Source organism: Populus euphratica, unplaced genomic scaffold (genome assembly GCF_000495115.2).
Source record: "Populus euphratica unplaced genomic scaffold, PopEup_1.0 scaffold299.1, whole genome shotgun sequence".
Classification (NCBI taxonomy): Eukaryota; Viridiplantae; Streptophyta; class Magnoliopsida; order Malpighiales; family Salicaceae; genus Populus; species Populus euphratica.
The window spans coordinates 198,418-216,566 of record NW_011500183.1 but is presented as its reverse complement, the minus strand read 5'-3'; the positions used below and the strand labels follow the sequence as shown (position 1 = coordinate 216,566).

Here is an 18,149-nt window from a genome sequence, read left to right as displayed (position 1 = left end):
AAGAAGAAGAAGAAGAAGGTTTTTTGGAATTTACTTCCAATATAGCATGCAGATATTATGACGTGCCCTGGAACGGCTATTTATGTGCAAGTGTAGTATCCACGAAAACGGCATCGGATAGAATGTGATGACAGACAGCTGCAAATATTGTTAGAATGCAATTCATTCTTCCACACATCTTTCTTTAACTGCTTGCCTTTGTTTCGTCTTGGGATCTTTCAAATCTCATCAACAGTCCCGCACATTACATTCATACATGTACGTTCCAAGCCTAACTAAATTATACTCAAACTCAAACCAAAAAACAAAAATAAAAAGAATGATGATTATAAATTATCGTATGCCTTTTTCATTTTTTTAAGTTCCATAACTGGGTGTTCGGAAAACGGTGCATGATATTTTTATAAGTAATATTTTTTAATTTAAAATATATTAAAATAATACATTTTAAAAAAATTAACATCAGTATATCAAAATTACTAAAAATTATTTAAAAACATTAATTTAATATTTTTCAAGTGAAAAATAACTAAACTAGTTAAACCACATTATGGAACAGAGCCTAAATATGCATGTATGATTGTGTATTTACCATTTAAAATTATTAATAAGTTATTAAATTTTTTATATTCTTAATATTAAATAAAAAAACTAAAAAATATTATTTTTAATATACGAGTTTATAAACTTATATGTAAAATATATTCTTGATGACATTAGAATGACTAGGTTTTAACTTAATAAAATAAGAATTTTTTTATTAAAAATAACTTTTCTTAAATATTAGATAAACCAATAATTAGAAAATAATATTGTCTTAGTTTACATCATATAAATAAACAATACAATTTACTTCAAATAAGATATATTAAGGGTGTTAATATTTTCTCTTTATAGATTCTTCCACACATCTTTCTTTAACTGCTTGCCTTTGTTTCGTCTTGGGATCTTTCAAATCTCATCAACAGTCCCGCACATTACATTCATACATGTACGTTCCAAGCCTAACTAAATTATACTCAAACTCAAACCAAAAAAATAAAATGAAAAGAATGATGATTATAAATTATCGTATGCCTTTTTCATTTTTTTTAACTTCCATAACTGTGTGTTCGGAAAACGATGCATGATATTTTTATAAGTAATATTTTTTTAATTTAAAATATATTAAAATAATATATTTAAAAAAAAATTAACATTAGTATATCAAAATTACTAAAATATATTTAAAACATTAATTTAGTATTTTTCAAGTGAAAAATAATTAAACTAGTTAAACCACGATATGGAACAAAGCCTAAATATGCATGTATAATTGTGTATTTACCATTTAAAATCATTAATAAGTTATATTTTTTATATTCTTGATATTAAATAAAAAAATCAAAAAATTTTATTTTATTTATTTTTAATATATGAGTTTATAAACTTATACGTAAAATATATTCTTGATATTAAATAAAAAGATAGTTTATTTTATTTTTATGTTGACATTACAATGACTAGGTTTTAACTTAATGCAATAAGAATCTCTTTATTAAAAATGACTTTTTTTAAGTATTAGATAAACCAATGATTAGAAAATAATATTATCTTAGTTTATATTATAATTACTAAAATATTAGATAGCGACTCTCATTATCTCTTTATAAAGAATAAAAATTCCTTATCTTTTTCATTCTCATCATTTCTCAATAATCTCAATTTAAAAAAATGATTGTCATACACCAAACACCTCCTACACAAGTTTTGGAACTTCTTAATTTTAGGATATATAATCTTGGACAAATTAACTTATAATTATTAATGACTTTATCCAAGATGTGGGTTTCTTAATTTAACCGCCATTGACCTATAGCTAGCTTTAACTAATTAAGATGAACATAAAAAATAAAAATAAAAAATGCTGCCCTTTATCAATTGTCCATGAGATCAGATCGATAATAAGCAAGTCCATGTAAAAAAAAAAAAAAAACTCTATAACACAAACACAAACACACAAGTTGCTATTCGATGTTTCTTGGGGGATGAAAACTGAAAAGATACACAATTATGTGGTCGTAAATGTGTTTATGGGATTCCTTGTTTTAGGCAGCTTGTGCTTTTGGAGTATCAAACTAACTTATCACATGATGTTGGCTTGTATTAACTGTTAGGCACATGATATCTGCTCCAAATTCAACTTTCTTCTCTCCTGATCCTGAAATTCCATGCATATTCTATTTGTTCGTGTTGTCTTGCAATTTCACGATCAATATATTATTATAAATCATAAGGTCAAGCATATATATATATATACCCCACAGCAGTATGGTTTCCGTAGAGCGCATATGATGACAATTCTATATGTATAGGTCCAAGTTCAGGCTGAGATTATGTACCAAAATAAAGAGACTGTAACTTATGGGTTAAGCCAAAGAAATTGAACGCTAAGGCTTTTATTCCTTTTATCTGATCATGGAGAGGGTGCTCCTTGACTTGCATAGTTATTCTCAAGTTTACCACATGCATGGGGCTTTCTTCTTCAACTGTCTTGTTGAAAATCATACTCATGCATGTGCCTATAATCTTTTATACACACAAATGTGCTATATATATATATATATTATGACTTTATCTGTGGTGATTAATGAAGAAACAGTTTAAAAAACACCATCCACCCCATTACTAAACACACTTACAAGAAAAAAGGAATCGTAAAATATGATTCCTGAATGTTCTCTTCAATTATTTCTTTTTTTATCTCATCAATATTGCACTTGCAAACTGATTTTACTTTTTAATTTAATTTATTTCATCGCAGCTAGCTAGCAGAATAGTCTGTTTATAAACGAGGAGCTACGGGTGAAGGGCTCATGAAGGCCAATATTATCCAAAACATAATTAAAGGAAATGGTCATGGGATCGAGCTAGGTAGCTAGCTTGCCAAACTAACTAGCTGTATATTTATACAAGTTTTGTTTTGTGGCTTAATCTACGATTTGAGTGAGAAGTTAACGTGTCTTCTTGTGGTTGTTAACTGTATATTTATGGTATTATTATTATTATTATTATTCTATAGACTAGAATATATACCTTGTGGATGGAGTTAGATGTTGAATTTGGGATGCCATGCATGTGCATATTAACCTCAAATTACTACGTGTATGAAAGTGATGGTCAAACACAGCACATGCAACCTCGCTCTAGAAACAATATTAATTGCCTGAAACAAGGCAGTTGCAACGAAGCTATAGAAGACACACAAGTTTTGGTTTCAAACACACCAAAAGCCCATTCCTTGTTGTCTGTCGATCAAGCTCAGCCAGGAATTTTGGTTTTTGAACAATACATGTGAGCACAACAACCTGTACTGTTCAAAAGTGGAAAAATATTATTATCCCTTCTGCACTCAAGGTCTCCTCGATCTCCATAGCGTTTCGAGCGAGCAATCATTGAGATTAATTACAATAATGGAAGTAAAGGCCTGTTGATTATTTTTACAATCCAAGATCCCCAGAGATGATAGAATTAAGGTACCGTACTTGTTATGTAATGGACAGTAAATTCTGACAACTCACGGTCAATCGGGGAAATAATCAATTCCCTTCTCCACGTGGAATTTAACTTGTGAATCGGAATTCAAATCTATATATGTAGGTGGTATGCACATAGTTTTTGACAAAAAAGCAAGTTTAAGAAAAATCACATGGGAGTGTATTAATTAATCAAATATTTTTAAATTTATAATTGAGATGAAACGCAAAATACATTATACAAACAATAAGAAACTAATTCTTATTAGTTTATATCATTTGATTTATTTTAGTATTGTTAAAATAATTAAGATCAAACATAAAAAGAAAACTAGAATTTTGAATGATCTGTATATTATGAATACTTAGTTTTAACCTAAATACAAATAAAGTATGTATAGGTTAAACTAGAAGTATTATTCTACCCTTAATAAATAAGACTACATAAATATTATTTAACATCTCCCCTCAAATTCACGATGTGGCAGCTACAAGCATCGAGAGTTACCAACCAGAAAAGAAAAACAAGAGATGGAATACACCTTGGTAAAGAAATCTGCAAGGAAGAAGGAACAAAAGACAAAGCAATGGTGTCATGCTTGAGATGGTGACGAGTAAGATGACTATTGATTTTAATGTACTTAGTTCGCTCATGAAAAATCAAGTCATGGACAATCTGAATAGAACTCTGGTTATCACAATACATAGGAATAGGATGAGAAAAGAAAACTCTCATATCAGCAAGTAATCAACGTAACCAAACAATCTCTTTGGTAGTAGATGTCATGGCACGATATTCTATTTTGGTGCATGATCGAGAAATAATAGATTGTTTCTTACTCTTCTAAGAAATAAGAGAATCATCTAAAAAGATACAGAACCTGGTAACAGACTTGCGATCTGTGAGATCACTACCATGATTAGCATTAGAGCATGCACACAACTTCAAGAAAGAAGTGGATGAAAGTAAAAGACTCTAAAAAATTATACCCTAAAGATATCGTAAAATACAAAGAACAGTTGTCCAGTGAACAATAGTTAGAGAAGTAACAAAATGACTAACAACATGAACAACATATGTAATATCTGGACGAGTAATGATGAGATATACCAAACTCCCAACAATAGTAAGATCTATTAAAGGTAAATCATTAGAAGAAGAGTACCTTACGTTAACCTCAATAGGAGTATCTACAATCTTGTTATCAATAAGTCTAGTCCACTCAAGAATATCTATAACATATTTCGACTGAAAAAGAAAGTAACCTCTAGATGAGTATGCTACCTCAATACCCAGAAAATATAAAAAATGACCAAAATCCTTCATTTCAAATCATCTAGCCAATTCTGTCTTCAAAACTGAAATACTATCAATGTCATCACCATTAATGATCATGTCATCAACATATAAAGATAGAATGATACGACCTACATCAGTGCACTTAAAAAAACTAGCAGATAATAACTATTAGAAACAAAGTCAAAAGACAATATTATAATAGAGAATTTCTCAAACCAAGCACGGGGTGCTTGTTTGAGGCCATATAATGCTTTCTTAAACTTACAAATGTATCTAGAGTCATGTGAAATACCAGGAAGAGTTACCATATAAAGTTTTTATTGATGATCTCCATTCAAAAAGGTGTTTTCAACATCAAGCTGAGAAACATACCACTGACGAATTAAAGTTATGACAATAAGAGTATAAATAGTAGTTATTTTTGTAATCGGGACAAATGTCTCTTCATAGTCCATAGCATATTGTTGAGAGTATCCTTTTGCAACCAGCTTAGCTTTGTATTGCTCAATAGACCCATCAGAATTAGTCTTGATCTTATACACTCAACATCAACCAAACCAGGAAGTACAGGAACTAGATCCCAAGAATATGTCTTATGCAAAGCAAAAGGTTCCTCATCCATAGCTTGCTGCCAAAACGGATCAAGAATTACCTCTTTATAGGAAAATAGCTCAAAGAGACAATAAATAAAAGCTAAAAAGGAAGTAAATGATGAAGAATAACATGAATAAGTAAAATCTGGTAGTTTTATGGACTTACAAATATGGATGGATTGATGTGGAGGTGGATCTACAATCTCAAATGAAGTTTGAAGGGATGTAGATGAGAATTGAGTTTCAAGTGTGCTAGAAAGTAAAGTACCAATATCTACAAAGTTATAAGTATAAATTGATCAAACATGGGGAAAGGTATCATTACCAAAATCCTCAAAAAAGGGATTTATTCGAATAAGATTAGATTTAATTAGGTTATAAGTAGTGGATGGAATAGAAAAGAAATGTATATACTCAAGGAAGACAACATGACAAAATATATAAAGTTTCTGAGTTATTGAATCAAAATAAAGATACCCTTTTACCTTTATTATAACCTAGAAAGACACAAATAGCAGATTGAGAGGATAACTTACTACATTTTATATGAGGATGAAGAACAAAACAAGTACAACCAAATACTCTAAATGAGGAAGAATCAGCGACATACCCATATAACTTTTCAAAAGGAGATAGACCTGAACTATGAGAAGATGAAATTGTATTAATCAAACTTACAGCAGTAAGAACATCTTCTCCCCAAAACTTACTAGGAACAAAAGCAGACAACAAGAAAGAACGAGCAGTTTTGATAATATACCTATGTTTTCTTTCAACAACACCATTTTGCTCAGAAATATCTGTACATAAAGTTTGGTGGATGGTTCCATCTAAAGCAAGCAATTGGCAAAATTTATTAGAGGTGTATTCCCCACCCAAATCATACTTTAAGCATTTGATCACAGTAGAATGTTGATTTTTTATAAAAGCTTGAAAAGCTATATATATCTCAAACAATTTAGAATGACGTTTCATTAAATAAACCAAACAATAATGAGTATGATCATTAATAAAAGAGACATGATATCAAGACCCTCCATTTGTGGTAACAGGATAAGGTCCCTATATATTAGAATGAATCAAATTAAATGGTGAAGAAGAAACAGAAATACTTCAATTAAAAGGTAAAGCAGAAAATTTTGCTAGTTTACATCCACTAAAATCATAAATGTCACAAGTTTTTAAATTTCCTAAAGCTTCTATAAATGCCAAAAATCTCAAACGAGAAAACAAAACATGACCTAAATGGAATGCCTTAAATAAAAACTAGAAGATAAAAGACTCAAATGAAAGGAAGACAAATCAACAGTAGTAGTAGCAGCGGCAACAACAACAACTAGCACTTTTAACTCATCCAAAATATATAGTTCATTCTCCTTACAGCCTGTCCTAATCAGCTTCTAAGACCGCAGATCTAGTACATAACAAAAAGAACTAGAAAACATGATTAAATAATCACCAGAATCACATATTGGACTAACAGACGTAAGATTCAATTTGAGTTTTGGAATAAAATAAGCATTAGGAAAAGAAAAGTGAGGTATGATAATAGAACCAACACCTGCTAAGGGCATAGGAGTGCTATTAGCAGTTATAATAGGAATGGAGGATAAAGGGGACATAAAGGTAAAAGATGAGGAATCTGGAGACATATGATGGGAAGCACCAGAATTCAAGACTCATTCAGAGTGTGACATACCTGAAGAACTATGAGGCAACTGACCCATGAAAGAATAAGCAAACATTATTTATGGCTGCAAGGAGAGAAACTTCTAAAATTACTCAGCCAAAGTGTTAGGATTGGTAATTGAGTCTGAGGAAGCTACTGCTACGTTATTATGGTGTGGTGGTTTATAACCCTACTGTGGTCTATGAACATTAGATTATGACTGACTGTCAGGCTTCCAAGCTTAATTCTACTATCTCAACTTAGGATACTGAGCCTTCCAAAGACCTTTCTGCTTATATAAACTACACTCATCGAAGCCAACCCTTGTGTAAGGCTTATTTTGATGATTAAAGAATGGTTTAGAAGGTACTGCTAGTATAGAAAGATTTGAAGCAGAAAGAATTTTCTTTTCAAAATAAGATTGAAGACATATGTCTTCAACTAATAACTCAATGACAACAGATTCAACAGAATACAGTGGAAAACGATACAAAATTGAACCTCTAAGTCTTTCAAAATCACTGTGAGGTGCTGTTAAAAACTATACCAATCGTTATTGCTCTCTACGTTCAATATAAGCACCACATGCCTTTAATTCTGTTGATTCTATAAGAGTTAATTGATCTCAAAGATCTGTTGTAGCAGAATAAAACTCTTGAATACTTATATTCTTCTGATGAAGAGCTCGTATATCATTCTCTAATTGATACCATTTTACAAAATTTAATTATGTGAATAACCTTTGCAGATGATCCCAAACCTCTTTTGTTGTCTCATGCTTCACCAACTGCGTACTTATCAAATGTTCAACAGAATTGATGATATAAGTAATGATCTTTGTATTAGTTGTTTCCCATATGTTTATCAAAACAACATCCTCCTCCTCAATATTTTAAGGTATCATATAAGTTTCACTAACATACCATCACATCTTGTTACCCTTAAAGAAATTTCTCATTACATAACTCTAATATAAATAATTCATCTCATCCAATCTCACACTCATAGATTGAAGCAAATCATCTCTTTTAGTAGCCATAATCAACAGTCATAGAGAAACAGAATGTAAAAGTAGCGAAAAACAAAATACCAAATTGCAGAAACTGAACAGAGATTGCAGAAACTAAACACTATCTTCTTGACCAAATACAAAAATAATTACAAAAACTGAATACAAATACCAAATTACAGAAACTAAAGGGAAGATGAAATACCAAAATAATTGCAAAAATTGAACACAAATTGCAGAAACTAAAGGGAAAATGAGATACCAAAATAATTACAGAAACTGAACACAAATATCAAAAACTAAAGGGAAGATGAAATACCAAAATAATTACAGAAATTGAACACAAATATCAAATTGCAAAAGTTAAAGGGAAGAAAAAAATACCAAATTTTACAAAAGGGAAGATGAAATATCAAATTGCGAAAGCTGTACTTGGGATTAAGCTTCGTTTCATAAAACTAACTTTGATACCATGTTAAAATAATTAAAATCAAATATAAAAAGAAGGCTAGAATTTTGAATGATTTGTATATTATGAGTGCTTAGTCTTAACTTAAATACAAATAAAATATATATATATAGATTAAATTGAAAGTATTATTCTATTCTTAATAAATAAGACTACATAAATATTATTTAACAAGCATATCATTTAAAAAGATAATATGAAAGATAGAATATATCATCTCCTACTTTTAAAATTGATAGCATATATTTTCTCCCTATTTCCTCTTTGGTATGAGGTGGTTCTGCGTATGATTTGATTAAACTATTTTACAGAATAATATAAATCATATCTTGGAATCTTATTTAATAGCTTAAACTATTTCATTGAGATAATTCTTTGACATAGTATCAGAGTCTTGATGACCAAATGATCTCGAGTTCAAATTTCACCATCCCTGTTTATTTAATAAAAATTAAGCACAAGGTGACGTGAACCTGTACAAGTTTCAAGCCCTAACAACTTTCATTTAAGAGGTGTGTTAGAAAATAATATAAATTATATTTTGAAACCTGACCTGACAATTTAAATTATTAGGTTAAAAAAGTTTTTTGAAAAGCTAATACATGTCCTTATGTCCTCAAAACCTTGGCACAATTAAACTCATAAAAGCTATTAAAGCAATCAGACTCTTCGAAAGAAACATGCAAAAATAGCTAGTGAAGACTACATATACTTTAATGGCTATCGATTGGTTCCAACCTTCAACCCACAAAATTATAGTATAAAATGAATGATATGTGAAATGTGGAGTAGAAAAAGATAATACAATTTCAAACATAAATCAAGGAAATAACAATTATTCAGTTGTTTAATTTGTATGTTTAGACAAGTTTAATTAGAACAGTGTCCCATCAAAACCACAAAAATAGAAAGAAAACAAGAACTATTTATTATATAATTTTGATATCATATATTTTCGAACCTATAAATTAAAAGATATTTTGTTGACTGAGAACCTATTTTAATTAGAGTAGAACAGTGTCCCATCAAAACCACAAAAACAGAAAGAAAACAAGAACTGCTTATTATATAATTTTGATATCATGTAATTTCGAGCCCATAAATTAAAAGATATTGTTGACTGAGAATTTATTTTAATTAGAGTTTCATTTAAGATTGTTTTGAAGGTTATTTTGGTTAAATTTAATTAACTTGATTCAAGATCTAATTATTAATTTAATGATTTAAAAAATAATTTAAAACAATATTATTTTATTTAATAAATAAATAAAATTATTTTGGAATTCAATCAACAAACCACCCTTGTACAGGAGGAAACCCAAAAACTATTCTAATATATAACCACGCCTGATATCTTGTTTTAATTATGTATACCAAAAAGAGGAGGTACACTCCATGTACGTAGCTAGTCAACTAGTGAGAGAGAGAGAGTTTCAAGGCTTTGAGCTTGTGATGGAAGCAAAGAGAGAGATGGTAGTAACATTACAGCGGGAAAAAAGAGGCGGTAAGCTGGTAGGCAAGGCGGGGGTGCATGTTTTCTGTGTCGTGTTATCGAGTGGATATTGCTTAACATTTATTGATATTATGGATAATATTTAATAAGAAAACCTACCTTATTTAGGAATTTGTCATCTCAAGCAACCATATCCATGCAATTGTCCTTCTCTCCATCCTTTCATATGCATGTTGGTTCTGGATATATGACTTTTTAACATTACAATAAAGGAATATATATATATATATATATGGAGAATTCTGATATATTCTCCAATAATATTATTGTTTCATATTGTTATATTATTGCTTCATAGTTTTGAGTTAAGCCACTCATATATATATATATGAAAAAAAAATAGGTATAATTCATGACACTCAAAACAAAACAGTAATCTTTACAAGTATTAGAGTAATTAATTCATGATGTGGTAATGTTATTTCAATCTTTTTTATCTAGTTATATCACGGATCCAATATTTGGTATGAATAGCTAATATATAGATGGTGATTAGATTAAAATTTTTAAATTAAAAATTATTTAATTATTACAACATGAGCCACAGTTAATGAGCAGTAATTAAATTATTAATTAATGCTGAAAGGATACAGCGGTTATAATTTTCCATTTCATAAATTTTGCGTGTGAATTTCGCCTAATATTTATTTCAAATACTCAAAAAATTCCATATTCCATTGGCAACTTTCCTATAAATACTTCCGATGCATCGACAATATCCCATCACCCTCCAAGCACAACAAAGTCTCCATTTCTCTCCCTTTCAACCACTGATCACTTACATCGATTCATATATCAAAACCAAAACGAGCAAGCTATGGCAGTCCTTCCACTTCCAGTGAGCCCTCTTCTTATCACCCTTCTCTCCATTTCCTTTGCCTTCTCACCTTTAGTGAAGGCAGCACAATACAGTGTGCTAAGTTATGGGGCCATCCCTGGTGGAAAAACTGACTCAACCAAGGCCTTTGCGGCTGCTTGGTCACAGGCATGCACTTCCACACAGCCGGCCACTATCTCTGTTCCTAAAGGGAGTTTCGCTTTAGGTCAAGTGAGGTTTCAGGGTCCTTGCAAGAATAATGCTATTTCGATACGTATAGATGGTACCCTAGTCGCTCCATCAGACTACGGGGTCCTTGGTAGGACTAAAAATTGGCTAATCTTTGAGCATGTTAATGGGGTTACTATATCCGGAGGGACTCTTGATGGACAAGGGGCAGGACTGTGGTCATGCAAGAATTCCGGCAAGAATTGCCCCAGAGGCGCGACGGTATGCTAAACATGCATGATATAATGAAATATCTTACAGTTTTGGTCTGTACACGAAAACCACGCCATCTATTTTCAATTTCTTAATTTTCTTGTTAATCTATTTATGGTGCAGTCACTTGAATTCTCCAATTCAAACAACATTGCAATTACCGGATTGGCATCACTGAATAGCCAAATGTTCCACATTGTCATCAATGCCTGCCAAGACGTCAAAGTGCAAGGAGTGAGAGTCTCTGCTGCCGGAGATAGCCCTAACACCGATGGAATTCACGTTCAATCATCGACCGGAGTCACCATCTTGAATTCTAGGATTGGAACTGGTGACGATTGTGTATCAATTGGCCCTGGTACCTCTAATCTTTGGATTGAAAATGTGGCATGTGGACCTGGCCATGGAATCAGGTAGTCAAGGAAATTGTAGTCTAATGATAATCAACCATGCATTAATATCATGTGCTCCTAATATTCATTGTGTTGCTCATCAAGGGAATTAAAATAACGCCTACATTGTTGATGTAGCATTGGAAGTTTGGGCAAGGACTCTCAAGAGGCTGGTGTGCAAAACGTAACAGTCAAAACCACTACATTTACTGGTACCGAAAATGGGGTGAGAATTAAGACATGGGGAAGGCCTAGCAATGGTTTTGCTAGAAATATTCTTTTTCAACATGCAGTCATGACTAATGTCCAGAATCCCATTGTAATCGACCAGAACTATTGCCCCGGCAAGGAGAATTGCCCAGGCCAGGTACGTTAAATTTACCGTCTATACTAGTTTTCATTAGATTTTGAATGGAAACACATAAAATACACTAAAATCTTTCTCCATTTTCTTGTATATTAAACAGTTTTCCGGTGTGAAAATTAGTGATGTGACCTACCAAGACATCCATGGATCATCGGCTACGGAGATTGCGGTGAAATTTGATTGTAGCAAAAAATATCCATGCGCGGGTATCAAATTGGAAGATGTAAAGCTCACATACAAGAATCAGCAAGCTGAAGCTTCATGCAGCAATGCTGGTGGAGTTGCTTCAGGCCTTGTTCAGCCCACTAGCTGTTTATGAGAGCCTAATTAAAGAGGGAATGGTTGATCAAACTCGGAAAAAGATTTATTTATTACCATATACTATATATAGCTATAAAAATAAAAAAGAATGCAATGAGTGAAATAGCTCTTTGAGTGAGTTTATTTCTTGAGTCTCTGGCATATTTCTGCCCGATCATTGCAAAAAAAAATGAGATTTGTTGTGTACAAATGACCCTTAAAAATGCTGTATGAGATTTCAATTCCTTTTTCCTTTAAAATAGTATTGTTTCATAGCTCTCATTTATTCTTACTTTCAAAGTTTTTATCTTTCTTGCTATACTGTCCAGTACGCTGATAAAAGGTCTGAGGTCTGGCATTTAAAATTCTGTTCCCATCAAGATGCCAACATTCGATTCCCATAAATCTACAGATGAAACCTTATGTATTGTTGTTGAAGTCCCACGCAGCGCTTAAGTAATTATAAGGGTCTCTATCACAGAATTTTTAACATATAGATTTCAAGCAATAAATGTCAGTTTCAGTACCTATAGTTATGGTGAAAGTAGCCAAAATCGAGAACATTAAATTGTAGATAAAAATCCTCTTGATCTATCGTTCAACAGCTTCTTTGGTGAAATCCCAGCAAGTATTGCTGATTGTTATTATCTAAATTATCTAAAACTGGACCACAACAAGCTAATATGTCATATCCCACCACAAAGTTCCCAGCTCGATCGATCGCATCAAGACCTTTAATGTAGCTAACAATCTATTATCAGGACCAGTGCCAAGCTTTGTAAGTGCCATTGTTTCAGAAGACAGCTTTACAAATAACAAAAGAATAAGTGGAAAGCCTTTGTATAGATGTTCAAGTGATCATCGAAGGAAGTTTGATTCTTCAATCAAAATTAGTTTTGTGTTTGGTTATGTTGTGTGTGCAACTTCAGCTGCGGTTGTTTTCTACATCCTACTCTGTACCCTACCCTGGACATACTTGGGGAAGAGGAATAAGAAAATCAAGATATCAGAAATGATTGTGCTCATGGTAAGGAGGAAGTTCAAGAAAACACAAGACCATCACATCATGCAGTTTTCTTACTGTGGAGATACTATCTCTATCCCTCTCTCACATCTGTGTGCATGATTAAATTTTCTGTTCTTTTCAAGATTAGAAAACTTTTCGTTCTTGTTTTCACAGTACAGTTTTTGCAGAAAAAATACTATTACCATGTTTCATATTCATTATACATCTGTTCAAAACACGAAAAAACAAAAAGTTCTGTTTGCGGCTCTTGGTGAAGATGGTTTGTTTTTTGTCAGGTTTTGATTGTTTTGCATTCTAAAGAGGTAATGGCTGGTTATAGCAGGTGCTTGGTCTAAAGACCTCTATTGTTTTGGAATAGTCGGTTATAGCTGGTTGTTTAGCTTGGCAGCTCTGTTTTGTGTGGAGGCAAAGCTGCATACGAGGACAATTGCTCTGTTCTTGTGGTTTTTTGTTTTTTTTTTTTGCCTCTTCTTCTTCGTTCCTCCTTCCCCTCTGTTTTGTGTGGAGGCAAAGCTGCATACGAGGACAGTTGCTCTGTTCTTGTGGCTTTTTTTTTTTTTTCCTCTTCTTCTTCGTTCATCCTTCCAGCCAGCTTTTGGGGTCTCAATGCATTTCACTAGTTATCAAAAAAATGAAACACCATTTTGTTTTAGGTTCTTTGATTGCCTCACATCATCTCGTCGTGCTATGCCTCATCTTCCTCCTGCTCTTGTCAACAGGATAAATTTCTGATCCGAGTCTAAATCAGATTAGACGTCAGAGGGCGAGCTATACCTTCTGCTCCTCCTCCTGTTGCTCTTGTCATCAGAATCCGATTCTAGACCTGAGTCTGAATTAGAAGACTCTTCAGAGGACAAACTGCTTATCTTTTCATCAGAATCAGATTCAGAACCAGAGTCTGAATCAAAAGACTTATCAGAGAACAAGCTATACATCCTACCCCTCCTCCTACTGCTCTTGTCATCAGAATCAGATTCCAATCCTTAGTCTGAAGACTCATGATCTGAGGACGAGCTATACTTCCTAAGTCTACTCCTGCTTCTCTTCTCATCAGAATCAGATTCGGAACTAGAGTCTAAATCAGAACACTCGTCAGAGGATGAGCTGTTCTTCCTGAGCCTCCCCCTGCTGCTCTTGTCATTAGAATCAGATTCAAACCCCGTGTCCGAAGACTCGTCAAAGGACGAGCTATACTTCCTAAGCCTACTCCTGCTTCTCTTGTCTTCAGAATCATATTCCGAACTTGAGTCTGAATCAGAAGACTTGTCAGAGGACAAGATATACTTCCTATGTCTCCTCTTGCTGCTCTTGTAATCAGAATCAGCGAAAGTAGAGGATGAGCTGTTCTTCCTAAGCCTCCTCGTTCTTCTCTTGTCATTAGAATCAGATTCAGATTCCGAGACGTCTCTTGTCATTAGAATCAGATTCAGATTCAGATTCCGATACAAGCTATACTTCCTAAGTCGCCTCCTGCTTCCCTTGTAATCATAATCATATTCGGAACTCGAGTCTGAATCAGAAGACTCATCAGAGGACAAGCTATTCTTCCTAAAACTCCTCCTTCTGCTCTCGTCATTAAAATCAGATTCCATTTCCCGAGTCCGAAGACTCATCAGAGGACGAGCTATAGCTCCTGTGGCTTTCCCTCTTCTCCTGCTTCCTCTTCTTCCTTCTAAGAGATGAGTTGTATCCCGAACTACTAACAGACTGTTACAGCAAAGAATAAGAATAGTAGTGACAGTTATTAGCTATTAATAAATAGTAGGTGCAAGGCATGTGGGAGGTAGTTAGAAATCAGTTAGTTTGTTAGTTGTTAATAAGCACGTAATGGATGTTAACTGATATATAAGAGAAGTAGACACGAAAAGTAATAACAAAATTCATTCTTGTAAAATCTCAGTCTCTTTCTCTCTGTTTGTTCCATTTCTTCAGTCTTTGTTAAGCCAAGCTTAACACAGACAACGACTTATGCTTGCCTTTATTCTTGTTCTCCCTTTTTCGCCCCTCTGCACGCTCCTTCGAAAACCAAGGTATGATAGTGGTGCCAAATTCTTGGATCAACCTCACGCTGAAGATCTTTCTCTTGGATTTCTTTTCAGCTATGCTTATCTAAGAGCGGCGTTAGCTAGCTACGAACTCTCCAAGAATGGACTTTATAAAAATATTCAAAATAATAAAAAGATCAAATTTATAAAAAAAAAATTGAGGGATAAGTTTGGAAACTAGGAACCTAAGAAACCCAATCTTTCATCTTCTGAAAGCCAGCAGCCGTCCCCCTTGGGCGATCTCTTTTCATTCTCAGTCGATCTTCCCTCGGCCACTGTGAACACCATCTCCGACCGTCCCAATCCCTGCTAAACCGAGACCCACCTCTTCTTCTCCCCTCAGCCAACAGGTCTTCCCTCTCAGTTGGCTCACCCTTTTTCTTTCCATACTACAGCTCCCATTCATCCAGCAAACCCCAACAAAACAGCCACGTACCAAGCCTTCTACCTCTCAGCTGCTCTTCTCTCAACCACAGAGAGCACTGCCTTCCAACCCTCAGCCTACAGATATTCACTCTTCAACCGGCCATAGACCTATGGTCTCCCTCTTCAATCGCAAACACCGTTTCTCCTCCCCCTGACAGGACAGCCATCCCCTCTCCACCGCAGCTTCAACAGCCACGGACAACAGCAACCATCAGATCTTCCATCGACAGAAGAGAAACAAATAGGGAAGGGAGAAGGCAGAGAAATGGGACGAATCTAAAAAAAGGGAAACCGAAGCAGATCTGAAAAACAAGGGAAATAAAAACTAAAATCAACTGATTGTTGTGATTTTGCTGTTTATGCAGTCACCGCCGGCGAGGAAAGTAAAAGAGGAGGAAGCCATTTCAGATCCTCCTGCTGCCTGGAATTTCTTGAGGCAACAAGTGAACCCACACGCTGCCAGTGGTGACGACGTGTGGAGAAGACGTGCTGCCACTTTTCAAATATCCAGAAACCTTCCTCAACACTGCATACAGTTCCATAAGGTTTCCCAGCACTTGCGAATTTTTAGAGGGTCTTTTTTATAATTTTTAAATTGTTTAATGTGTTTTGATTTATTTTGCATTTTGTTGATTTGTAACATGTAAATGTGGGGTGTGGGAGAAAAATGTAATGAAAAGGGATACGTGTGTATTTGTAATTTTTTTTTATGTATGTCTTAGAATTATAAATTTAAAAAGTCAAAAAACATTTTTTATGTATGTCTTAGAATTATAAATTCAAAAAGTCAAAAAACAAAAAAACAAAAAAAATTAAAAATTAAATGTTTTAATTTACATTGAATTTAGTTGATATTTAAAAAAAATATCAAAAAATATTTTTCATTTGGTATCCGAATTCTAATCTTAGTAAAATATATTGTGGATATTAAATATAAAAATTTATTTTGTTTTTATTGATATTAGAGCAATTTGATTCTTTTATTTAATAAGATAATAATTTTTTTATTAAGAAAAAAATTTATAAAATCATTGGTAAAATAACTTTTAAAATATTTTAAATTATATCAAATTATGAAAATGTTTATTTTAGGTAAAGTATGTTAAGAATGTTAATACATTTTCTAATTATAATTAATTTTTTATTTGTGAAATCTACGATAAAAAAGAATATATTTAAATTTTTTAATAACTTTAAATCAAATATAGGTGGTAATCCTTAAAGGGAAAGCAAATTAAAAAAACAAAAGGTCAAATAACGTTGTGTGGGCACGTGGGACAAGTCTCTTGAATTATCCTATAATTATATGTTCAAAGTATTGTATCTTCTCTTTAAAAAAAATATATAATAGGAATGAGATGTTCTTCACCGTGCTTCCATTTTTACTTTTCTCTGTTTCAAATATTTCTAAAACACACAGTGCTGGCTCTCTTGCTGTGTATATTTAGTGCAAGTATAGTTCGACTGAGAGTGATACTTATTGCTTAAATCTTGATTAGAAAACTCTCCAAGGATTGGTCATTTTCTGAGTAGATATAATTTTTATGACGCCGTCGAAAAATCTTGATTGGGCAAGGATTTAATGCTGACATCTCTTCGTTGCTAAAAGTTGCAAGCAACTGTGATGATACCATTCCAGATCGAAGACCAAAAATACTTCCAAGGGTACAAAAACACGAAAAGAAATAAGGAGAGATGTGGCTAGATTAATGATCTAGAGATGCAGCATGAAGTTTCCCCAGCTAGTTTGAAAGGCAAATCTGTTGAGATTGAACAGCAGAGACCCAATGAAAACAGGACAAGCATTAACAAGTCTTCATGATACATTGACAAATCTCGGTGGTTACAATAGCTGTGTTTGTTACTCTCTGACTAAATTTAAAGAGTTCAATCCCTTGTCTTTCCATGTTCATATGTTTGTTACTCTCTGACTAAATTTAAAGAGGTTCAATCCCTTGTCTTTCCATGTTTCAGATATAGCATTTTGTATTTAACATGATTTCTGCCAAATGCCACTGTTAGCACTGGTGTGTTACTCTACTATTATAACAGATAGTGACAGATATTGCTTAGTTTTTAATTTCATTTGAGGTAGTTCCCTCTGCAATATGGAATTTCATACTTAAATTGAAAGGCAGCATGATACAATATTATTCTTTCTCAGGACTCCATCTGGGATTTCATCAACAAAATTGATGGTTTCATCTTTGAATATATTGGAGTTGAATGTTGAAATTCTAATGATAATAGACTCATAGATTGCATT

General features: G+C 33.0%; 2 protein-coding genes across 2 annotated transcripts; one reads left to right on the top strand and one right to left on the bottom strand.

Annotated features, from left to right (window-relative positions):
* Positions 1 to 10,798: 10,798 nt before the first annotated feature.
* Positions 10,799 to 12,660, top strand: LOC105111568 (polygalacturonase-like). Its single transcript, XM_011006969.1, has 4 exons — positions 10,799 to 11,335; positions 11,450 to 11,739; positions 11,857 to 12,085; positions 12,186 to 12,660. Exons 1-4 carry the CDS (start codon positions 10,886 to 10,888, stop codon positions 12,402 to 12,404), a joined length of 1,188 nt encoding a protein of 395 aa, XP_011005271.1. The 5' UTR covers positions 10,799 to 10,885; the 3' UTR covers positions 12,405 to 12,660.
* Positions 12,661 to 14,161: 1,501 nt separating this feature from the next.
* LOC105111577 (suppressor protein SRP40-like) lies at positions 14,162 to 14,790 on the bottom strand. The gene is made up of 3 exons (XM_011006977.1): positions 14,697 to 14,790; positions 14,446 to 14,634; positions 14,162 to 14,310 (listed from the first exon to the last, which is right to left on the bottom strand). The coding sequence occupies exons 1-3, from the start codon at positions 14,788 to 14,790 to the stop codon at positions 14,162 to 14,164; spliced, it is 432 nt and encodes a 143-aa protein (XP_011005279.1).
* Between the last annotated feature and the right edge of the window lie 3,359 nt (positions 14,791 to 18,149).

What these genes read in the sequence shown, in the direction of transcription:
- LOC105111568 (XM_011006969.1), top strand. Translation starts at nt 10,886, where the DNA reads ATGGCAGTCCTTCCACTTCCAGTGAGCCCTCTTCTTATCACCCTTCTC. An exon ending in ATTGCCCCAGAGGCGCGACG is followed by an intron (nt 11,336 to 11,449) that starts GTATGCTAAACA and finishes TTTATGGTGCAG; the next exon opens with TCACTTGAATTCTCCAATTC. An exon ending in AGGAGAATTGCCCAGGCCAG is followed by an intron (nt 12,086 to 12,185) that starts GTACGTTAAATT and finishes TATATTAAACAG; the next exon opens with TTTTCCGGTGTGAAAATTAG.
- LOC105111577 (XM_011006977.1), bottom strand. Translation starts at nt 14,790, where the DNA reads ATGACAAGAGAAGAACGAGGAGGCTTAGGAAGAACAGCTCATCCTCTA. An exon ending in AGCAAGAGGAGACATAGGAA is followed by an intron (nt 14,635 to 14,696) that starts GTATATCTTGTC and finishes ATGATTCTGAAG; the next exon opens with ACAAGAGAAGCAGGAGTAGG. An exon ending in TGATGAGAAGAGAAGCAGGA is followed by an intron (nt 14,311 to 14,445) that starts GTAGACTTAGGA and finishes CTTTTGATTCAG; the next exon opens with ACTCTGGTTCTGAATCTGAT.